This window comes from Leopardus geoffroyi, chromosome D4 (assembly GCF_018350155.1).
Source record: "Leopardus geoffroyi isolate Oge1 chromosome D4, O.geoffroyi_Oge1_pat1.0, whole genome shotgun sequence".
NCBI lineage: Eukaryota > Metazoa > Chordata > Mammalia > Carnivora > Felidae > Leopardus > Leopardus geoffroyi.
The window spans coordinates 72,020,610-72,045,533 of NC_059342.1; the positions used below are offsets into that span (position 1 = coordinate 72,020,610).

At 40.4% G+C, this 24,924-nt stretch overlaps 1 protein-coding gene across 1 annotated transcript; it reads left to right on the top strand.

The window, feature by feature from the left end:
- The first annotated feature begins 1,642 nt into the window (after window positions 1–1,642).
- ZNF483 (zinc finger protein 483) lies at window positions 1,643–14,657 on the top strand. The gene is made up of 6 exons (XM_045468669.1): window positions 1,643–1,753; window positions 3,590–4,131; window positions 5,817–5,905; window positions 6,842–6,968; window positions 7,373–7,468; window positions 11,217–14,657. The coding sequence occupies exons 2-6, from the start codon at window positions 3,744–3,746 to the stop codon at window positions 12,764–12,766; spliced, it is 2,250 nt and encodes a 749-aa protein (XP_045324625.1). The 5' UTR covers window positions 1,643–1,753; window positions 3,590–3,743; the 3' UTR covers window positions 12,767–14,657.
- The last annotated feature ends 10,267 nt before the right edge of the window (window positions 14,658–24,924 follow it).

Consider the following 24,924-nt stretch of genomic DNA (forward strand, 5'->3'; position numbering starts at 1 on the left):
AGTTCCAAGGAATCATTTTTTTCCTGGTAATTTATTCATATGCAGCATGTCACTTAATTACAGAACATTTCATCTTGTGTAGTGTTTCTCAAAGTATAGTCCAAGGATCACCTACAATAGTTGTGGAGGGGAAGGTCCCAAAATTTGTACTCAAATGAAGAATATCATGTGTGTCTAAGGTACACATTGTTTGAGAACCACTAATTAAAGTTCCTCTGACTTGCCCAGTTAAACTTTCGAGCCAATTTTATATCATGTCCCTCTGTTTTCTCCAGCTTCTCCTTGATGTCCCATTTTCAGCCTGACAAGGAGAGGTGGGTAGAGGAGAAGAGTATGTACTCAGACCTGGGACTGGGTGGGATAGCTTCGTTTTGACTGTGGGCAGTTTCTTCAGCTTGCCTTGCTGCCTGTGAGATGAACCCAGTGGTTCAATTAGTTGAGCCTGCTCTGTCTTTTAAAGTCTCAGGGCCCTGACTCACCCTGCTCTCTCAGTCTAGAATGTTTTTCTCTCCTAACTCACTCCACCCTTCCAAAAGCCATCTAGTCATTAGAACCTTCCAAACAATCCTTCCTGAGTTCCTCAGCCCTTTTTGCAAGGTCCCCAGTAATCTGTGCAAGCGCCCATTTCTAAATTGAACAAATCTACTGACCACCTACTAAGCACCAGGTACTGTTTTATAAGGCCTGGAGATTGTTTCTCACGGAACAAGATAAAAGATAAAAATCCTTACTCTTGTGGAATTGGTATTCTAGTGAAGAAGGCAGACAAAATACAAAACAAGACAGACAATAAGTAGTAAACAAATTAGAAAATTATATGTTAGGAAGGGAAACAGGAGCGGAGATGGATGGGTTCCAATTTAAGCATTGTGGTGGTGGGAGGGCTTCACCAATAAGATATGATACGAAAGGGTAGGAGAGTGAGCCATAGAGCTGCCTACAGCAAGAGCATGCAGCCAGAAATGCCAGGCAGGTTGGAAGGAGAGAGCAAGGAGGCCATTGTGACTGGAGCAGGGAAGTCCAGGAAGAGGTCAGGGAGGTTATGGGTGATCGATCAGATTCTATCCAGTTTTGTAGGCCACTGTTAAAATTTGGGTTTTTACTCTGAGTGAAATGGGAAACCTTTTCAGGGTTTTAAGCAGAGGAGGGACATAATCTGTTTCACGTTTTTAAACCATCTCTCCCGCTGCCGTGTAAAGAATAGACAAGGGAAGAAAAGTGCATTCAATCGGCTATTGCAATAATCCAGGGGAGGCATGATGGTGGTTTGCACCATGGTGGCAGGTGTGAAAGTCATAAAATTAATATTTGTTAAATTCGAGTTGCGGCATTAATTATGGCTTACATAAAATGCATCACTAATATGCATTCTGCAGTGGGTTTTTCCAGCCTGGATTTAAGGGAAGGGTAGGGAAAGGAAGGAGGAGGGATGGTTTGAGGTTACCTAGGAGACCGAGCATCATAAATCTGAAAACCTGAGATGGTTCTAGGCCTTTAGGCCTCTGGCGCAGCAATAATTCTGTGGCCGAGCCCACCAGCCGTTTCCCAATGACCATGCGCAACAGGCCAGGTGGGAGCCTATGGAAAACACAGGACTTTCGCAAAGCAGGACAAACGCATTCCGGGAATCGTAGTTCTGCGCCCTTGCGCAGGCGCAGTGGCTCTTCGAGGGCATGCGCGCGCAGCTCCTGCAGGACCAGCTTCTAGAAGCTCATTGCGGTGGCGTTGGTTCTGACTGCGGGTGCTGATGCAGGTAGTGGTTGTCCCGGGCCCCTGATTTGGCGGCCGCGGCCAGGTCGCCGGCTGCAAGGATGCACCCGGGCTGGGTGCATCCTTGGTGGGGTGGGTGGGTGGGGAGTCGAGCGATCTCACAGTGCACTCACGATGCTGCAGCTTCTGGGGTAGGTGGGCACTGTCCTGAATGACGGCGCTTTCCTCCATCCCCTCCCTGCTTCCATTCTCCCTTAACTTGGGTACGCGGACTTTTTCGGCGGGAAAATTCCTTTATGTGTGTGCGTGGGGGAAGGGAGCATTGCGGTGACTGCAGGATGTTTAGCAGCATCCCTAGGTCTACTCGCTAGGTAGGTACCACTAGCACTCCTCCTCCAGTCGTGATAACCACGTCTTCAGCCGCCCCCCACCCCCTTTGAGAACTTCTGCCTGCCTGCGTCACATTTTCGCGGAGCCTCTATTGTAGGCTCCCTGGAGACCTAGACGAGTGTCTTAGTCACCACAGAGCCCCAGGTGCTCAGAGCGGCGTCAGGTACGTGGTAGGTGCCTAATATTTGGCGAAGGAATAAATGACGTCATGCATTCGTGTGTGCCGGGCTCTGTGCTCAGAGGTGGGGGAATGTATACTTGCAATAGGAGGAGAGGGCTTTCACTTGCCGCAATGTAATACATCTCAGACTGTATTTTCATCTCCTGGGTGCTCTCTGAGGGTGAGGACCCCACCAGATCTCTCCACGCTTGTCATAGTTTCCTGATCTTCAGTTATTTGCAGAATGAAAGCATGCGTGTAACACACGATAGGCTCTGTGCAAAAGAGCACTTGGGCATCAGAGAAACCTTTGTGCAAGAGGTGACAGTTGAAAGGAGTCATTTTGAAGGATGAGTAAAAGTTTGGTAGGAGAGAAAGAAGACAGCATTCTTAGGAGAGGGAACAGCACTAGTGCAAAAGATGAAAGGGGATATAGGTTTTGTTTTGTTTTTTTTTTTTTTTTTTTTTTTTTTTATGGCTGCAGCATCCATCAGGGGCAGCTAGAGCTCAAGAGGTGAGGTTCTCAGGGCAGGGTCTCTAGATCATCAATACATGGCCTCTGCATTTGAATTTCACCCTGAGAGAGCTGGGGAGTGATAGGTCCCTATTTTGCAAATTAGAAGGGATCCTTAGGCTGCAGCATGAGACTGGATTGAAGGTACCCGTACATTTGTAGTTTAAGTAGGATCGGGGCACCTGGGTGGCTCAGTCGGTTAAGGGTCCGACTTCTGCTCCAGTCATCATCTTGCTGTTGGTGAGTTCCAGCCCCACATCAGGCTCTGTGCTGACAGCTGAAGCCTGGAGCCTGCTTCAGATTCTGTGTCTCCCTCTCTCTCTCTGCTCTTCCCGCATTCATGTTCTGTCTCAACAATAAATAAACATTTTTAAAAAAAAGGTAGAATGGGGAGGTTTTTAAGAAATAAAACTGCCAGAACTTGGTTGTTGATTACGTGAGAAGTTTGAGAGGCAAATACGAAATCGGGCTTCTGAGTTGAACACCTGTTGGGAATATGTGGCCATTCACTGCAACAGGACAGGAGTAATAGAATAAATTTGTGACTGGATTCTCTTCTAGCAGTGTGCCTTTTCTGATGTGTTTTGCTTATGAGGAGTCTTTAGTCTGAAGAAACCGTTTCCTTGGTGGGTATCTTTAATTACCCTTAAATTAACTCCCCAGCCTTTCCCCCGCAAAGAAAATTGCTCTTTAATGTAGCAGTTGGGCAGGGCTGTTGCTGGCGTCTGTGTATGTTTATGTCTGTGAACCAAACCAAGAACAATGTTTTTAGAAGTAATTGTTTTACCTGTTTCATATCTTTTATTTCTTGACAGTTTCTGCAAGACCATAAGCTGAATGCTTGGAACCCTTGATATTTTGCTGTCCCTAGTGCCTGTCGGTGGACTGTACTGTTAATTCACCTAGAGTCTGAAGGGGACTGTGTTCCTGCTGGTGATACATTTTGCAAGCTGTAGTACCTTGGACGAGATGACAGCCATCTCCCCGGACCCTCAAACTCTGGCCTCAAGTGAACCAAACAAGGTCCTAAGAATGGATACTCCTGGGGATCAAGAAGCTATCCGGAGAGGAGACGCGACTGACCCAGAGACTTTTAGACAGAGGTTCAGGTGGTTTTGTTACTCAGAAGTGGCTGGACCCAGAAAAGCCCTGAATCAGCTCTGGGAGCTCTGCATTCAGTGGCTGAGACCAGACATCCACACAAAAGAACAGATTTTAGAGCTTTTGGTGTTTGAGCAATTCCTGACCATTTTGCCTGGGGAGATCAGGATATGGGTAAAGTCACAACGTCCTGAGAGTAGTGAGGAAGTAGTGACCCTCATAGAGGATTTGACCCAAACACTTGAAGAAAAGGAAGGTGAGAATCATAGATGGTGGGAGGAAGAGGGAGTAATTTCCTCAAGGTGTGAAAGTAAACTCCTCCAAAGAAAGCAGTTGATTGCTAAAATAGGAGTCCAGGTTTGGGGTTGGGACTGGGTTTGGATCAGCCTCACCTTTTACTGTAGAATCTTGGGCAAGCTATGTAACCTCTCTGAACATTCATTTTTTTTTTAATCTGTAAAAAAGGGGTTCCTGTCTGTTCTAAGTCTTTTGTGAGGGTTAAACAGGTCAAGGCATAATACTAATTTCTTTCCTCTTCCCCTTGAGTAAGAGGGACTCTTAGAACATGGGAGAGAAGGAAATTATCTGAATGTGTTTGGAGTCACAAGCATATCATCCTGCCCAGGCCTCAACTTCTGCCTCCAGTGGGTGCAGGAGCACGTTTCCAGAATGGGGCTGCCCGATAGCTGCAATGATGGAAATGTGTTCTGCACGGTTTTGCTCTTCAAATTGAACATATGAAATGTTCATATGAAATGTGGCGAAGGCAAATAAGGAATTGAATCTTAAATTTAAATAGCCTTACGTGGTGAGCAGCTACCCTATTGGATAATGCAGTTCACAGCCTTAAGGGAGGAACAGCTGACTTATACTTTTATGCCTACATTATTATAAATGTATAAACTATGGATTATAACCTATCATTGTAAGATATGGATAAAAAGACTTCTAGGGTGGATAGCCCTTTGAGGGCATGTGGTTCAGCTTTTATAAAATCCCTCTAATATCCTACAATGTTCCAAATATGTGTAACATATGAGTTACCATAAGACTCTCAATACATATGTACAAGTTTGTATTCTACCCAGAGTTCCACAGAAGTGGCATTTACCACCACAGACTTGAATTGTGCTTGCACAGCTAAATGTATATTCAACATTTGGGTTTCCTGACTTTCCTCTCACTTGTCTGTCATTGCAGTGTGGTGCTTCTCCAAAATTAGGGCCTCTATATGGAAGCCCCTGCAGTAAAGAAGTTCATGAATTGATTGCTTTAGCCTTCTGTAAGAACAGTTTCCTTAAAATCGTCCCTTCTTTCTCTTTGATTATATAATTCTGATTCTTAATTTCTGTTGATTGTCTAATCAATAAGCTGCCTAAAATTCTTTTCATAAGAAAGTGAAGCATGATTTAAAAAATACTTTTCTCTTATTAGAAGAGCTGTTGACATTGCCAGGTATGTAATATATTTAGTTGATAGTTTGGCTTCCTGATTTCTGTCTTTAGGAATCTGCCGGTGACCCCAGAAGAAGGGTCTGTTCCTGAGACCATCTTGGTTCTCTCATTCAATAAGTGACTCTACAAGGCATTGTGCTAGGACTGTGAAGAAAACAAATTAACACATAAAACAAAATGCTTTTTTACCTTAAAACATCCTATGAATATTTTAAAAGAGTAATTAGTATGCCATTTAAATTCATAAAACTGTAGGTGTATGGATTGAATGAAATCAGTTATTGTGAGCTTAGGAATCGAAAGGCTTTTTTATGGGGTAGGGGAAAGAGCTTGGATTTTAAAAGAGTGTATCTGTGGCTTTTATCTCTGTTTTAAAGAGTAGGGAAAAACTGTTTCTTCTGACGTTTTTATCCAGAGAGACCTGTAAGAAATTCTAGTCTGAGGAACACATTTGAAAGACCAGAGTGTTCTTCTCTCCCCTTCTTAGATCCAGCCTCTCAAGAGTCTGTTATTTCTGAAGAGGAGAACCCTGAAGAAAATAAAATGGTTTCTGTCCTTCCAAGTGCTGAGTCCCGGGTAAGCTTCCCTTCACTGGTTTTCATTCTTTAGTGAATACTTACTGAGCTCCTACAGAGTGGTATAAAAATATTAGAGTAAAGAAGACAGCCTCCCTTTTCTTCACATTCTTCGAGCTCATTCTTCAGATGCTATTTTATTTCAGTTACCAGAATTTGTCACAAGTCTGACTCTAATGAAAATAACAGCTCTGTGGGGCTCCTGGGTGGCTCATTCGGTTAAGCATCGGACCTCAGCTCAGGTCATGATCTCATGGTTCATGAGTCTGAGCCCCGCCTTGGGCTCTGTGCTGACAGCTCAGAGCCTAGAGCCTGCTTCAGATTCTGTGTGTGTCTCTCTCTCTGCCCATCCCTGCTCGCACTCTGTCTCTCTCAAAAATAAATAAACATTTAAAAAAATTATAAAAAAACCCAACAAAATATTTTTACTAAAATTCGTAAATTATTCTTGGTAAAATTAGTCAAGTGGAAATAGGGTTATATTTTCTTAACATAGTAAAACTCTAGCTGAACAGTGTTGGAAAACAAAAAGCAACTCTCCTGTAAAAAGATATGGCTGTCTAATCATGCTGCTGTTAATGAGTATTTCTTGAATAGTCTAGCCAATGCAGTAAGGTAAAAAGGAAATGAGGTAAGTATTGGTGTGAAAGAGACAAACGTGTATTATTTGTAGATGACAGGGTCTATTTGTAAACCTCTGAGTATCAACTGAATAAGTACTAAAACTCGTAATAGTTGAGAAAAGTGGCTGGTTACAAGTCGATAAGCTTTCTATAGACCAATAATTATCGGTTAGAAAAAAATTCTTATTCACAATAGTAAATAATACCGCTAAAATAGACTGATAATAGCTCCCAAAAGTATACCCAGTTCTTAATCCCCAGGACCTGTGAATGTTAAGCCGATGCAAAAAGACTATGTTTTGTGTGTTCATTAGGAGTCCATAACATTCAAGGATGTGGCTGTGAACTTTTCCAGAGGAGAGTGGAGAAAACTGGAGCCTTTTCAAAAGGAGCTCTTTAAGGAAGTGCTACTGGAGAACTTTAGGAGCCTAGAATTTTTGGGTAAAGATATCTCTTCATAATCTAACATATCTTGATGATATGTTGATACATGATCTAACATGTATCTTTTTGTTCGCTATTATTGAAAGGTAAATGCTATTAACTGTTTTGGCTGGGCATGCAGCGTTGACCATGACTGATCCTAAAAGTGTGTTCTGAAAATGTACTTTTCTGCAATGTTTTCTCCAAAAAAAAGAGTTTCTGCTTTATTGAACTGGAAATGTTGAGTATCATTGTGTTGTCATCAAGGGCATACCTTCCTTGGTTTCCTCCTCATATTCCAGTGTTGATGTCTGTATGTGAAAGCTTCTCTTCCCTAGAGAACCAGAGGCTGTGTGTGAATGTTGGAACATTTTTGTTCTATGCAGAAAACAGTCATTTGGTATTCTTTTCTCTATGAGCAGGCTTTGCAGTTTCCAAATTAGATTTGATTTCCCAGCTTAAGTGGGTTGAACTGCCATGGCTGCTGGAAAAAGAAGTCTCAAAAGGCTCCAGACCAGGTGAGTTGGTGAAAAGCAGATAAATTAAAACGGTTGTTTAGCCAAGCCATTTGTGAAGAGCTTTTGAAATGTTGGGTGGGCTAGATGCTAAAATGGAAAGGTGATTAGAATATACCCCTTGCCTTCCTGGAATATTCATTTTAGTGAGGAGACTGTTGGTGTAGGTCCTCTGAGAAGTAGATGCCAAGACATGATTAGCTATGCCAGAGACTTCCTGGGGAGAATTTCAGTGAAGGAAAATGGGGATTACTGGAAGAGGCTAGAGGAGCTGTCAAGAGCATAGTGTGACTGTAGCATCTGTGAATGAGAGAGGGAAGGGAGAAAGGTTGGGTAGGAAGTATCTTAGACTGCAGTGCTGCTTAAGAAAGTTTTGGCAAGGGGGCGCCTGGGTGGCTCACTTGGTTGAGCGTCCACCTCTTGATTTTGGCGCAGGTCGTGATTTCACTGTTTGTGATTTTGAGTCCCGCATTGGACTCTGTGCTGACAGCACGGAGCCTGCTTGGGACTCTCTCTCCCTCTCTCTCTCTGCTCTTGCCCCACTTGCGCTCTCCCTCAAAATAAATAAATTAATAAACAAACAAACCTAAAAAAGCTCTGGCAAGGCCAAAAACTGGAATCACCTGCCGGTCAGATTCCCGAGTCTCATAAGAAATAGGCTTGCCCAAGTGTCCCTGCTGTACTTGCCATGGACTGGGAGCAGCTTATGGGAAAGTGGCCTTGGCATGAATGTGGTGGTGGATATTCAGGGCAGCTGCAGGGACTGGTAAGTAAGTGTCCCAGAGTTGGAGATCTGCGAAGTGCACCTGTGTGGATGCTATAATATGGGTATCAGAACAAAAGGTGTTAGTAACGGGATGTGTACTATAATAATGCATGTGTAAGGAACAGTGGGAAATACAGGAGCGACAGCTTTTTTCACGTTTAAGTTGAATCTTGAAGGAAAAGTAGGAATTCATCCAGTGGACAACATGTAGAGTATAATCTCATCTTTGTTAAAAGCAAAAAAATGTTACATGTACAGGTATTAAATATATAGCTATAGATAGATTTTTTTTTAATGTCTGGAGAGCTTTCATGTTCACCCTGGTTATCTTTGAGGGATTACATTTTTTTCCTTTATCCTTCCTTTGTATTTAACAATAAATGTATTAAATTTACATTTAAAAATAATTTATTACAATACTTTTTTATATTAAATAATTTCACTTAGCTCTGTTCCACCTTTTATTTTATATAATTTAAGTTTATTTATTTTGAGAGAGACAGAGAAAGGTGGGGAGGGGCAGAGAGAGAGAGAATCCCAAGGAGGCTCTGCAGGGTCAGCACAGAGCCTGACAGGCTTGGACTCACAAAACCATGAGATAGTGACCTGAGCCAAAATCAAGAATTGGATGCTTAACTGACTGAGCTACCCAGGTGCCCCTTAGCTCTATTCCATCTTTTTAAATTTTATTTTATTTTTAATATTTTTAATTTTGAGAGAGACAGAGCGTGAGCATGGGAGGGACAGAGAGAGAGGGAGACACAGAATCCAAAGGAGGCTCCAGACTCCCAAGCTGTTAGCACAGAGCCTGACAGAGGACTCGAACCCACAAACTATGAGATCATGACCTGAGCCAAAGTCCTACGCTTAACCAACTAAATCACCCAGGCGCCCCATCTCTATTCCATCTTAACCAAAGTCAATCTGTTGGCTCTTTTCAGTATAGATTCACAAATAAAGAATATTATTTTTAATATAAATGATATAAATATGTACCCCTCCACCCCAGAATCATCATGTAGATGTACACCTTGTTTAAAAAGTTATTTACAACAGACTGGAGATGACGGACAAAGCAGAGTCAGTAGTTATAATTTATAAAATACTTAAGTAAATCAGCAAGGAACTGATTTTTCTAATGCTGAGTCTGTTCGAAAAATGGGTGAAGAACTTGAGCAGATAGCTGACAAAATTAAAAATAACTGACAAAACTAAAATTTAAATACCTGCAAATTTGAAAAAATTTTCCCAGTCACTGGTCAACAATGAAATACACATTTAAAGCAGCAGATCTACTTATTATCCGTCAAATTTGTAAAGATTTAAAGAAAGATCATTTGACCAGAGAGGAGGACTCAAATACTTGTGTTCATCATCTTTCATATGGTGGTAAAACTTTTCTACCCTTGGTTCCATAACTCCACTTTTATGACTGTTTTCTGAATATATATTAATCATTTGATAAACATTCAGTATGGGAATGTCTCAACTGTAATGCATCTAAATGATGAATTACTACTGATTCAAATTATTCTTACGAAGCATTATCCATGAGATGGGAAGGAATTATGAATGAAAAAAGTAACGCCACATTATACATGGTTTTACTTTTAAATGTATACAAAAGATTTATTCTAAAATATAGAGAAAAGTGTCTTTAAAAAATACACAGAATTTTTAACAATGGTTAGCTTCTGGGTAATAGAATTTTTGTATTTTATAGTTAGTGCTTTGAAAAATAGCTTCATGAGGGGTATGTGGGTGGCTCCATTGGTTAAGTGTCTGACTTGGTTTTGGCTTAGGTCGTGATCTCATGGTTTTTGAATTTGAGCCCTGTGTCCGGCTTGGGAATCCTCTCTCTCTCTCTCTCTCTCTCTCTCTCTCTCTCTGCCCCTCCCCCACTCGTGCTCACCCTCTCTCTCAAAATAAATAAACATTAAAATAATAATAGTTTTACGAAAGTGACAGTGTGATCTCATAATTAAGAGCCAAGTTGAATGATGATGGCTAGTAAATGAATTCAAAGTTCTGAGAAGGGTGTAAATAGAATATGGTATTAGAGAAGGCTGTGGAGATTGTGGGACTTGAACCCTAGGCCCTGTCAAATTTATGTGTTTGTAATAGTGAATAGCTGAAGAGTGAATAGTGAATGCTTGGGATTGCACTTGAGGTGGTACAAAGACTGAGAGAATAGGATTGAGAACACCACCATAGTGTGTAGGGACAGCGAATGGATGCCTGAGTAGAGTGTATCCATAAGATTGATAGGGCCAGACTGGGGTAACGTGTGAAAGTCTAGCGTAGTTGATGTTACATGTCTGTGATGTGATTAACATTTTCTGTAAACTTAGTGCTATTTGGCTGCTTTGAGAAGCAGTGTAGTATAGGGATCAAAAGTATGGGCTTTGATAAACATTAAAAAATAAATAAAATGATTAAAAATAAATTATGGGCTTTGGTGCCAGACTAGATTAAAATCTGCCACTTACATGTGACTTTGGGTAAGCTCCTTACAGTCCATGTGCCTAGGTTGTCACATCCACAAAATAGGGATAATGACAGGACCTACTTTATAGGGTTGCTGTGTAGATTAAGTGAAATACAAGTGCCGGATGTGGGACCTGGCATTTACTAAGTATTCAGTAAATGTTTGCACTGTCGTCGTTATTTGGAAAAAGGGTAGATTGTAGAGAGAGTGAGTTTGAACATGTTACAGAAATTTGAAATGAGGGTGAGAACATGCATCTTTATTTTAACTATAAAGCATAAATTCTTCATTTTCCTCAATATTTTTCCTAATCCCTATATTTACCTAGTTTTCCTATATTACTTTTTTCTTCTCTGTTTTGTAAGATTCTGAGAACTGTCCAAGCCACGCACCTACTGTTCATAGTCCTTACTGTTTATCTGTATTCCTGTTTCAGTCCCAAATATGATAGCTCCTTTTACTGCAACAGGACATACCCTATTTATTATTTCTTTTAGAGTGTGAACCTAGAGGTGAATTGAAGGAATCCTTTCGAAATCAAGATGCTCTCCTGGATGAATCAACTTTAAATAAAATAATAGAAAGATGCCTAATGGGTGGGGATCATGGCTTAATGGGAGAATCCCGGAAGCGTAGCAGTAAGGAATATTCACAAGGCACAGTCACACAAAAGAAAACTCATGGGAGAGGCAGTAAGGGTGAGGAATTTGACCCAGATAAGAGCCCCTTTGGAAGTAATTTCAAACAAACCTCGGACATAATTAAACATCTGAGAGTCTACTTAAGGAAGAAATCTCGGAAGTATAATGAATGCAAGAAACCCTTCAGTTTTCATTCAGACCTTATGAACCGCAAAGAACACACTGGAGAAAAGCCACGGAAATGTAACGAAGGCAGGAAAGCCCTAGGTCAGTCTTCATCTCTTACTGAACATCAGAAACATCAGAAAATGGGGAGGAATTTGGGGAGGAAGGCCCAGAAATGCAGTAACTGTGGGATAGCCTTTACACGAAGCTTGTCCCTTACTAAGAGAAGAAACTGCACTATATGTGAAAAATGTTGGAAAAATCTACATCAAGATGCATCCTCAGATAAAGATGAGGGAGCTGAGATGGGAGAGAAGACCCACAAATGTAGCAAATGTGGAAAAGCCTTCGGCTATAGTGCCTCCCTGACCAAACATAGGAGAATTCACACAGGGGAAAAACCCTATATGTGCAATGAATGCGGAAAAGCTTTCAGTGACAGTTCATCCCTCACGCCACATCACAGAACTCATAGTGGAGAGAAACCCTACAAATGTGATGATTGTGGAAAAGCTTTCACCCTGAGTGCCCACCTCATTAAACATCAGAGAGTTCATACTGGAGAAAAACCCTACAAATGTAAAGAATGTGGGAGACCCTTCAGTGACAGTTCATCTCTTATTCAACATCAGCGAATTCATACTGGAGAAAAACCCTACACGTGTAACAATTGTGGAAAGTCCTTCAGTCACAGCTCATCCCTTTCCAAACATCAGAGGATTCATACTGGAGAGAAACCCTATAAATGTGGTGAATGTGGAAAAGCCTTTAGACAGAATTCTTGCCTTACTCGACATCAGAGAATCCACACTGGAGAAAAACCCTATTTGTGTAATGACTGTGGGATGACTTTCAGCCATTTTACATCTGTCATTTATCACCAGAGGCTTCATTCGGGAGAAAAACCCTACAAGTGTACCCAGTGTGAGAAAGCCTTCCCTACCCATTCGCTCCTCAGTCGTCATCAGAGAATCCATACTGGTGTAAAACCTTATAAATGTAAAGAGTGTGGAAAATCGTTCAGTCAGAGTTCATCTCTCAATGAACATCATCGAATTCATACTGGAGAGAAGCCCTATGAATGTAACTACTGTGGAGCAACCTTCAGCCGCAGCTCAATCCTGGTAGAACACCTAAAAATTCATACCGGAAGGAGAGAATATGAATGTAACGAATGTGAAAAGACATTTAAGAGTAACTCAGGCCTCATCAGACATCGGGGATTTCACTCTGGAGAGTAGTTCTTGAAATACTGTAAGGGGTGCGGGTGGGGGGTGGGGGTGGTGGAATCTCACCAAATTGTCCCTTATTAAAAACCTGGGGTGTAAACTACCACATCCTTGATCTGCAGCCACAACTTTGATGGGTTGGCAGCTAGGAAAAACACTTTTTCCCATGCACGCTTCTTTGGCAAATCCTAATTTGGGTTGGTAAAGTCACATTGAAAGTGAAGAACGCAGGCGAGATGGGCAATGATTCTAAAAGGCCAAACGCAGATTTAAAAAGCAGGAAGCGGTGCACAGGACCCACTTAACCATTTCTCTTCAAGAGGTTTCTCTTAGCTTCTAGCAAGAACTGGTCGAATTCTGTTCCAGTTTGCCAACCACCTCGCTATATCACCTTGGGGCATGTCATTTGCCCTTTCTAAATTTGAGTTTCTTTACTGGTACAATGAAGTGGCTGAGGCTCATGATTTCTGAGTTTACCTCTGATCCTCTCTGAAGCTGTGGGAATAAGCTAAACACTTGGCTCGTTGGAATTTTCAAGTTTCTGTGGTAGGAAATTACTCAAGAGCCTGAGCTTCTAGCATAGTGAGAACGAAGTATACTCTTGGAATACTTGATGCCAAATCCCTAGACTGTCAGCAGGAACAAGTCGGTGAAGCTCACGCAGGTGTGTTTTCAGGGAGCGTTTTAATTGGACAAAGTATCCCAACCTGTTTTTTCCTCTGGACTTTGAGTAAGGGGCTTAGGAATCTAGAGGGCATGCATGGGAGCCATCTCAGCCATGAGAGTACCAGTCCTTGGAAAATAGGTTGGGGGCTGGGGAGGGGGGTGGTAGGGGAAGAAATGGGTGCTGAAAGCAGAGCTATTCTGGATGGATTGTCTTTTGCAAAATAGAGTTATATTTTTTTAAAAGTTTGCTTATAGTAAGTATAGCTCCTTGTAATTGGAGTGCAAACATTGTGTATGGCAAAGGTCACGAGCTAAGAATGGGCCATTTGATGTGGTTTCGTTGGTCTGCACGATAAGGGGTGTGTGTATGTGTGTTGGTGGCGTTGTCACCATTTAAAAATTAGATTTCATATTTAAAAAAATAAAGGCTTGCCTTGAAAAATTGCAAGGGGTGACCACACTGGCCCATATTTCAGTGGAGTAGTCAGCTGGTTTGGGGTGGTGCCTGCTGCCTTTACATGGGGAATCCACTCTTCTACTTGCCAAGTTCTCTCGTTTATAGGACCTGACTTGTCCACTGTAGGAACTTGATACTATGATCCTCTACCATCTGGAGAATGCAGATTCTAAAATCTAAAGAGACTCTATTGATACGGATATTCAGGAAAAGAATGTAGAAATCAAAAAAATAACTTTTCAGTTATATTTTCTTGTTGAAACTGGACCTGAAAGGAATAGAGTGTGCAGATACTAGTGGATTGTTCCTTAGAAATCTCCTTGGTGGAGTGTGAATAACAATTTCTAACTGAAAAAGGAACTAGAACCCTGAGTCCATTTGGGTTACGTCTCAGGTGATAGGGTTCTGGAGGTGCCCTATTGATTCAACAGTGGTACTAAAAAGTTCCTCAAGTTGAAGTTTGAGGCAGCTGTTATATGAAAGAGAATGAAACCAGAAAAACTTTTGGCTTATGGAAGAAGATCTTTCATGCTTACTGGAGACTCAGCAATATTTGCTGTGATTTAATAGGTGTGGGTTTGCAATGCTACCTCTGGATTATACTGTTGGTTTCTTCCTTGTACCCCAACTCTCCCCACCCCAAAGCTTGTAGTTCAGATACTGCTGAGTGGTAAATTGATCTGCATAGTTAATTGCTCAGTGGACCAACCAGAGACATTCTAGCCATGAAAGGAATATGGTTTATGAGAATCATTCAATCTGGTCTCAGTGTTTTTTGTGAACATATATAAACCCTGGTTTGGTTTTTTTTTTTTCTGAAAAGATAGAGTATGTGAAGGGAAGTATTTAAAATTCTTGAGAAGAGGCTTGTTCCAGGATGTTTACCAACATTCATAAGAGGATGTTTTATACCATTGTTGGGAATCTGGAACATAGTTTTTTTTTAACAAGTTTTTTGGGGTGTAAGTTACATATAAAAGTCATTTCAAGAGTATAATTGAGTTTTGGCAGATTCACTGAGTTGTGCAATCATCACCGTAATCCATTTTTAGAACATTTTATAACCTCAGATCCCTCGTGCCTGTTTACAGTTAATCCCTATGCCTACTCTTAGTCCCAGGCAACCACTAATCAGTTTACGCTGTCCATAGAGTTGCCTTTTCTGGACATTTTATACAAATGGGGTCATATGTGGTCTTTTGTTTTTCATTAACATGTTTCTAATTTCATATTATAGCGTATCAGTCCGTTATTTTTATTGTTAAATAATACCCTATTTTATGGGTATACCCTATTTTGTCCACTCACCAGTTGAAGGACATTTGGGTTGTTTACAATTTTTGGCTGTTAAAAAGAATGCTGCTTTGAACATTGATGTGTAAGTCTTTGTGTAGACATGTCTTCATTTTTCTTAGGTAGATGCCTGAGTGGCTGACTCATCTGGTAAATTTTTGTTTAACTTTTTAAGAAATTGCCAAATTGTCTTCTCAAGCGAGTACATCATGTTGCATTCTGAGCAGCACTGTATGGTCCCATACAATCTGGGAAATACAGATCCTAAAATCTAAAGAGATTCCATTGACAGAAAAATTCAGGAAAAGAATGTACAAATCATACAGAGTGACTCTTCAGTTAAGTTTTAATTGTAAAATTGCACCTCAAAGGAATAGAGTGTGTAGATATTAGTGGATTGTTTCTTAAGAATTTCATTGACAGAGTCTGAATAATAATTTCTAACTGATGAGGCAGCTGAAGCCTTGAGTCTGTCAGGTGTCTCTACATCCTCACTAACCCTGGTTATATTATCTGTTTTTATGAGAGCCCTCCTAGGTATTTGAAATGGTATCTCTTTGTGGTTTTAATTTGCATTTCCCTGGTGGCTAATGATGGTGAGAGTCTTGTCATGCGCTCTTTAACTATTTATAAATCTTTGGGAAAATATTTATTCAAGTGTTTTTTTTTTCCATTTAAAAAATTGCCTTATTGAGTTGTCATGGTTTTTAGTCTATATAAAAGTCTTCTCTCCAGTATGAACTCTCTAAATACCAGGTACTAGCCACAGAGAGTGACCTCAAACCCTGCTGCATGGTATTTATCAAAAGCTTGCTTTCAGTAACTACTTCTGTGTAATTGCCTAAAGGATATTTGATCTGGGCCATCATCCAAGTACTTAAATTCATTTTTATGCCCTATCAGCTCATCAAGAGATTTTAAACTTTTTTTGATTCCTTATAGATTTGTTTTTATTAACCAGTATTTGACTTTATGCTTTTTATATACATTGATGGGTATTAAAATCAGCTCTTTAACACATTCTAATTTAAAATGCAGATCTTGGGGCGCCTGGGTGGCGCGGTCGGTTAAGCGTCCGACTTCAGCCAGGTCACGATCTCGCGGTCCGTGAGTTCGAGCCCCGCGTCGGGCTCTGGGCTGATGGCTCGGAGCCTGGAGCCTGTTTCCGATTCTGTGTCTCCCTCTCTCTCTGCCCCTCCCCCGTTCATGCTCTGTCTCTCTCTGTCCCAAAAATAAATAAACGTTGAAAACAAATAAATAAATAAAATAAAATAAAATAAAATAAAATAAAATAAAATGCAGATCTTGCTTTTAAAAATGTTTCTTCTTATGGAGTTTCTGTTGAAGAAACTTCTTTCAGCTCACAGGACAAGATAAAAGCTTCTCCTGTCAGTGAGTCTACTTTTATTTACTTATTTTTGAGTTAGTTTTTAGTGTGGTAAAATACACAGAACATAAAGTTGAGCCTTTTAGCCCTTCTTGGGAGTACAGTTCGGTGGCATGAAGTGCATTCACATTGTTGTGTAATCTTCATGACTGTCTATCTCCAGAACTTTTCTGTCATCCTAAATGGACACTTATTAAACAGTTACTCCTCATTCTGTCCTGCCCACAGCCCCTGGTGACCACTATTTTGCTTGCTGTCTCTCTGAATTTGAATATTTGTCTTTTTGTCTCTGATTTCTTACACTTAGCATATGTTTTTAAGGTTCATGATACAGCATGTGTCAAAATTTCATTACTTCTCCAGGCTGAATGATGTTCCATTGTATGGATGTACCATATTTTGTTCATTCATCTATCCACGGACATTTGGGTTGTTTCACCATTTTGGCTATCGTTAGTGATATAAAATAGAGTCCCTAGTTCTAAGCAGATGTTCTTAATGGCATCTAGAATGGTGATCCATTCCAGAAGGTTTTCCATTTACTTTGCCGAGGTCCATCAGAGGAATCACTATCTGTGGCAGCTATAGCCTTACAAAACGTGTTTGTTAAATAAATAATAAGACCTGGAAGTTGAAATTAGTCCTTGATCCAGGGGCTGCAGAGTAGATACTGTTAGCAGTGATAAAAACAAGTCTTATACATCTTCGTGAGAGCTCTTGTCTTTGAGCAGTAATACTTTGAAGGAATTTTTTTTTTTTTTTTTTTTTTTCTGAGCAGATCTCAATAGTGGACTTAGAAAACTGAGTAAAAACCATGTGGTAGGGGTGCCTGGGTGGCTCAGTCGGTTAAGCATCCGACTCTTGATTTCAGCTCAGGTCATGATCTCAAGGTTATGGGATTGAGCCTCACATGGGGCTGTGTGCAGACAGTAGGGAGCCTGTTTGGAATTCTCTCTCCCTCTCCCATGGCCCTACCCCCGCTCGCACACGCATGCTGTCTCACTCGCAAAAAACAAAACCATCTTGTAAACAGTTGTGTTGTCATCCAGGTTTTGTTGTTTCATGTATAGAGCACAGGCAGAGAAGATTTAGTGTGACTCTGAAGGGCCCTAGGATTTTTGGAATGGTAAATGAGCATTGGTTTCAACTTGCAGTCACCAGCTACATTAGTCACCAAATGAGAGTTAGCCTTTCCCTTGAGCCAAGCACTGACTTCTCTCTAGTTATGAAAATCCTACGTGGTGTTTTCTTATAAGACTGTTTGGTCTGTATTGAAAATCGTTTGTTTAATGTAGCCACCTTCGTTAATTGTCTTGCTAGATCTCCTGGATAACTTCCTGCAGCTTCCACATCTGCATGTGCTACTTCGCTTGCTGTTAAGGAGACAGCTTCTTTCCTTAAACCTCATGAACCAGTCCCTGCTAGCTTCAAACTTTTCTTTCTGCAGCTTCCTCGCCTCTCTCAGCTTTCAGAGAATTGAGGGGAGTTAGAGTCTTGCTCTGGATTAGGCTTTGGCTTAAAGGAATGTTACTGGTTTGATCTTCATATCAGCAGTAAGGCTGCCTTGCTTTCTTATTCATGTACTTATGGGAGCGCTGCTTTTAATTTCCTTCAAAAAACGTTTCCTTTGCGATCATAACTTGGCTAACTGGGGCAAGAGGCCTAGCTTTTGGCCTATCAGCTTTCAACATGCCTGCCTTATTAAGCTTAATCATTTCTAGCTTTGGATGGAAAGTGAGAAATGTGTGACTCTTTCACTTGAGCACTTCGAGGCCACTGGAGGGTTATTAATTGGCCTAATTTGAGTATCATGTCTCAGGGAATAATGAGGCCAGAAGACAGGGAGATGGGGACAGAGGGTCGATGGAGCAGTCAGAAACATGCACAGCGTTTATCATTGGTGTTCGTTGTCTTACGTGGGTGTGGTTCTTGGCACCCCAAGACAATTACATGAGTAACATTGAAGATCACTGATCATAGTTTACCATAACAGCTATAATAATAATGGGAAGGTTTAAAATTTTGTGAGAATTCCCAAAATGAGACACATAAAACGAGCAAATGCTGTTTGAAAAATGGTGCTGGTAGACGTGCTCAACACAGGTTGCCACAGATCTTCAGTCTGTGAAAACAACAAACACCACAATCTGTGAAGCACAATTAAATGAGATATGCCTAGGTTCGTTTTCACAAATGCTACGTTTATTAATGCTTCATATATACAGTGCACTTTAAGAGATGAGATGAATGAATATTCCCCAGAATATTCCTGCAGAAATCCAGTCTTATGTGTAAGACTGATGTGTGTTGGAGGGCAGGTAGGATGCAGGTCACAGTATGGTTGCATTTAGCAGCGAAAATGAACTGTGTTCATTGCTAAAAATGAAATGTAAACATAGCGCGTGGGAACACCCAGGAAAGGTGGCTCTGATGGTTGGGGATAGGAGTCGTGTTCCTTGCTGCCACGGTGCAGGCCCTGCATTGTAAAGACCTTTCTTTCCAGCCCTGGTGAGGAGTTTGTGTTTTGTTACCAGGGCAGTGGGGAACCAGTAGAGGTTCTTCATGTGTGCATGTGTTTGCTGATAGAGAACTTCTGTTTTTGCTTTTTTTTTTTTTGTTTTGTGTTTTCCTCAGAATTGTTTCTCCATTGTGGAACAGCTTGATGCAAAGAGAGAAACAAAAATTTTAAGATTCTGGAAATACACTGTCAAATTGTTGTCTATACAGGATAGCACATACATAGGGTCTCTCCTTTCTGTGGAAATACGGATGTCTCTATGATCTGATGTAAGGGATCTTTTCCCCAAACCAGGGCACTTGTGAAATGTCTCTCCTGAGTTATTCTGATGCTTAGTAAGTTGCAAATTACTAGCAAAATATTTCCTACCCTGAGAACATTGGTGAGATCTCTCTGCTGGGCTCTCTCTCTCATAGGTTCTAAGGTTGAGAGGTCCTTCCAGATTAGAGTCTTCAGGTCTCTACCCCTACAGAGTGGTTCTGATAATCTACAAGCTTTGCTAAATATCTGCAGCTCTTCTGGGTTTTTTTGCCATTGGTATTCAAGATGTTTGTCAAGATGTCCCATATAAAATGAGACCAAGGAGAGCATTCTTCTAAAGTAGTAATTAATGGATGCATAATCCCTAGTTTTTTCTCTTTGAAGAATCTTCATTTTTCTCACTGGATTTGCCAACCTCATCAGAACCTTCCTTTAGCTCTCAAAGCATCTTTTGAGACCATTGTTTTAAAGGTCTTGTCTGGCAAGTGTGACCTCTGGGCTTTCCAAAGTACATTTTCTGTTGATTTATTTTATTCCTTTGAATGGGTCATACTTTTTTGTCTCTTTGTATGCCTTGTGATTTTTTTGGTTGTTGTTGAAAACTCAACATTTGAATCTTACAGTATGGTAGCTCTGGAAATCAGGCTTTCCCTCTTTTCAGAGTTGTCTTTTTTATTGTTTTAGCATGTCTCTGTGCTGGGGATCAGTCTGTGAATGCTTAAACTTTTCTCAGCTCTCTTCTGACTCTGTATTTCCCTGGGAGGAATCCATGGTATTCTAAATTCTCCCATATATCAAATTTTTTCTCAATGTCTAAAAAAAACCCAGGTCCTATCCCTTAATCCTCTGGAAGCTACTTGAGCCAGTGGAGGTTGGAAGAATGGTAGTTGGCTTCTGTGCTCTTCCTTCATGATCAGAAGCGGCCACCCACAGTCCGAACCCAGAACTCCGACATTTAGAGACAGGTTTTTATTACTTCCTCTGGCACCAGCAAGCCCAACTACAGATGTGGGTTTCGTCTCCACAGCTGCCTCCCCCTGGGCTGGCCAGTAGAGAATGAGTGGCTCCTACTGTCCTGAAGGCTAGAATCCACCACTAATCATTGCAGTGTACCAGTCAAGAGTTCCCCTGGGAGCTATAAGTTTTAAAATAGACTTCCTCTATTCCAGAATTATCACTACCTTTTTCCAGTACAGTTGTTGTCTACGTGGACAGATGGGTTCCTGGCTCTTCCTTCTCCACCATCTTCCCTGTCATCACTTCCTTCATGTCTTTGATCTTTATCTTGCTTTCTGGAAATTTTCTTTAGCTTTATCTTGCAACTCTACTACTAAATGTTTTGAATGTTTTATTTGTGTTGTCGCATTTATAATTCTAAGTGCATTTTCTGATTCTCTTTTCCTTTTTTGTTTCATGGGTGAATTTCTTTTCTCTGAGGATGCTAATATAGTGTCTTTATTCCATGTTCTTCTGCTCCCTGCATTATCTGTCTTTGCTCTGAGTTGCTTTTAATCTGTTTTCTCTCTTTCACATTGGAGGCTTTCCTCAAATGTCTGGAGAGCTTTGACTATTCGCATTTAAGAAGAGGGCTCTAAAGAGCTGACTGGAAGGTATTTCATTTAGTGCATGCAGCACTGTCCGATAGCATAATGTGAGCCACACATGTAATTTCAAATTTTCTAGTAGCTGCTTTTAAAAAGCAAAGCAGATGAGGTGAACAATACATTTTAGAGACATACTATTTCAACATACAACCAGTGTAAAAATTGACGAGACGTATTTTTTGCATTGTCTCCAAAACCCAGTGTATATTGTATAAAAGTTGCAGCACATCTTAATTCATACACTAAATTTTTCCTTTGAAGTACTTGATCTATATTTAGATTTACAAAACTTAGCATTGAAAAGTAGATTCACCTAGTTCTTCCAAACATATCTTGATGTTAATGTAAATGTACTTAAAGTTTTCCAATAACTGGATCAAATATCAAAAACATTACTTTGATATTTGCATCCACATTGACAAAACTCATTGTTTTATTGGAAGAATTGATTTGATTTTGAAGCAAAAGCAATCGTTTTGAAAATTATTTAAGTAAATTCACTAACTCTTGTGTCCACTCAGTATTGTGAGCATCAAATTTGGCAAAATAATTGCATGAAATGGAAATAAAACTAAGTTTATCCAATCAACAAACCATTCTTCACATTTGCTTTTTTCTTTTTTGGCATCCAACTTACACAGAATACTATTGATTACATTTAAAATTTACATATTGACCAATGTTAGAAAAATGTGTACAGTTGTCATTTTTTATTTGTATTATGAAGTGTTTCAATTTTAACTAAATTATTTTACCTAAGTAGGTACAAGTTTTTCCTGTTCTAAGGAGTTTCATATTTAGCTCATTCACATGCAGCGTTCAGTTAAGGAGAAATATGAATCACACTGCCACTTTTTGTCCATGATTATTGAATATATGGCAAGCATTCCTTTCATTTTAAGAAAACCTTAAATTGAAATTCCTAGTACAGGAAATCTTTGTAAAAATTCTTTTCTAACTCAACCAAGGAACATTGGTAGAGAACACAAGATCATTAAAAACATTATCCTCACCAGTTCCATAACCTGGCAATGATAATTTTATAGCATTTGCACATTATATACTGAAGAATTTTAACATCTGTATGCTTGACTCTCTTTAAGAGTCTCCTTGAGAAAACTGAACACAAATATTTTCAAGAGTTATCAGACACTGGAACAAAGCAATGAGGGAAACATCATTCTCTTGCTTTAAAATTCTAATACAGCTGGTCTTTTGACTTAACATAGCTGGAGTCTCATTCTTATGATAGAAACTCGTTTTTCTGTCTCTGGCTGAAATTCTTCTTTGACAGATGGAAAAATGTCAAAAATACCTGTCATGAGTTTGAGTTTTTAGGCAATGAATTGACATTTCTTTGTAAATTTGGATGTTCTTTGAGACAGAATGTACCAGATTTTCAATGGGCACTGTCTTAGTACATGACTCATCCAAAGCTAAAAGTAAATACTTGGAACTTTCTGAATTTTAAATCAATTGATCTTTGATAGTATTAGAAACTTCTTGTATTCTATGAACAACTTTGTTTAGAGAGTTAATTGAAAATTTCAATTTTTGTAAATGTCTTTTTAAGTCTTTCATAATTTCTAACTAAATTACCATAACTAACATAATTTCTTTTTATCGTCTCTCCATCTAAGATTTCTTGTGTATGTGTTAAAGAATTCAACTATTGTATAGCTGGCCAAGTTGACAAGTTCAAAATCCTGTTAAAAACTGTTTAAATTTTTTTGATGGAAATTGCTCATTTCATATAACTAATTTTGTGGAATTTTTTTTTTTTTTTTTTTTTTTTTGCTGTTAGAATACTTAAACTCACTAGATTGTTGCTGAAAATGACAAATATTAGCTCGTCTTAAATATTGTCCACTGTATCTAACACATTTGTATACAACAAACAGCTTCTTCATTTTGCTGTGCCTGCAGTAAGTTGCAATGGCCATTCATCGATTGTGCACTATACCCTCTCCCCCTTTTGTCTTTCCTGTACTAGTTGTAGTACTAGCTTCTGTATTGCACTGAATTCTGCCTCAGTAACATGCCTTCATTTTGAAATTTAAATATTTTCCCTTATTTTTTTATCTAGAAAAAAGTTATAATTAAAATAGTATCTCAGTTGGTGGTTAGGATTTGCATAGATGTCACTGTAACTGTGCTGTCTGCATAGGTATGCTTTAACTTGTGCTAGCTACATAACATCCCCAAGTAAACACATTGTGATGTTCTTTCAGTGCATAGAAGAAAATCATCTGAACTGAATCAATCCGTTGATAACTGTGTAGATTGAAGTGTTTATCTGTAATACTAGAAATAATGCACGTCCCTCTACAAGCATTACAGTACAACATCCTATGCGATGCAACAGTTAAAGTGAATTGTAGTTCTACAAAAACAATAAAGTTGTGTTTAATGGAAAAACATTGACTCTGCTTCAGATTTTTAAGCCTCAGAATGTGGCACTGTCTGTACTTGCAGTCCTAAGAAGCCTTCAGCAGCTACCATATTGGACAGTACAGAGTCAGAGTAAGCAGCACTAGCCACAGAGAGCCCAGCAGATCAAAGTGCTTAACTGATAACCGTTCATTTCCCAGGCAGGCATCCTACATTGTGTTGCATTCCACTGTTTTGTAGCTGTACCATCTGGAGGTCCCAGAAGCAGAGAAAGCCAGAGTGGGGAGCATTATATACATGGGTCCCAAATGGGTGCCACGGTGTCCCAGGTCACTGTAGAGAATTCTTAGGGGATTCCAGGATATTTTAAATTTTAGGGAAACACAGATACAACTATTGGGCATAGTACCAGATACTACTGTCTTATTATTTGGAACTTATTTAGCACATGGGACAGTTTGGTATTTCTTTTCTTGTGAAAAGACGATTGTGGTGCTAAGAATGCTCTAACCAAGAAACTTTGGGAACATGTAGCTTAGAAATCACTTCCTTGCTCTCCCATTGGCCAGAAATCAGTCACATGACACTAACTGCAAAGGAGGCTGGGAAATTGTCTTGCCCTCATTGTGAGCATATAGATTGTTTCTGCCACTATTTCTCCTGATCACTATACCCTTTCATTCTCCCCGCCCACCCTCCTGCTCCCCCCCAGTACATACCTTCTTTCCCCCAGGGAGATAATCCAAAGTCTGTTGATGAGTGTTTACACCTTGAACTCCAGGGTCTCTGGGTTACAAACAGTACCTGGAAGCAGCAGGTCAATTTATGGGCTTCACAGAAAGATGATTGGGTGTTCACTTAGGTTTCGCCTCGGGGAAATTGCCCAAATGTCAGTGTCTGTCAGTCATCCTTGGAGCAGTGTAATTTCTCCAGAAGGACCTAGTTTTTCCAGAGAAGGAGCTATTCTGCCAGGGGCTACACACCTGGCTATTGTGGAATAGGCAGAAGAAATGCTGCATTGTGGGATGGGAGTTGAGAGTTCACCCCCCTTATATAGACTTCCACTTAATCTGTTTGCAGCCTGACATTTCATTTCCACCTTCCTCCAGGGCCAGGGGATCCAACTTAAGAGCCTCTCAAGTTCCACTTGGTGAGAGATCATACTGGTTTTCTGGGGGGTTTATGGAGGGATGGATAATCATTTACCATGTAAGGTAGGAGTGGCATTGTGAGCTTGAACTGCTCCTTACACATATTTTTAAGCACTAGCTTTCATTTTAGCCCCCAATTGCCTCCCCACTTCCAGAGAACCTGATGCCTTCGCCTTCCAAATCTTTATAGGTTTCGTCAGTACCCTTTGAAAGAATGCAGGCATTGGGGCGCCTGGGTGGCTCAGTCAGTTAAGCATCAGACTCTTGATTTCAGCTCAGGTCATTCACAGCTGGTGAGATCCACCCCACATTGGGCTCTGTGCTGACAGCATGGAGCCTGCTTGGGATTCTCTTCCTCTCTCTGCCCCTCCCCAGCATGATCTCACAGTTCATCAGTTCGGGCCCTGCGTCAGGCTCTGTGCTGACAGCTCAGAGCCTGGAG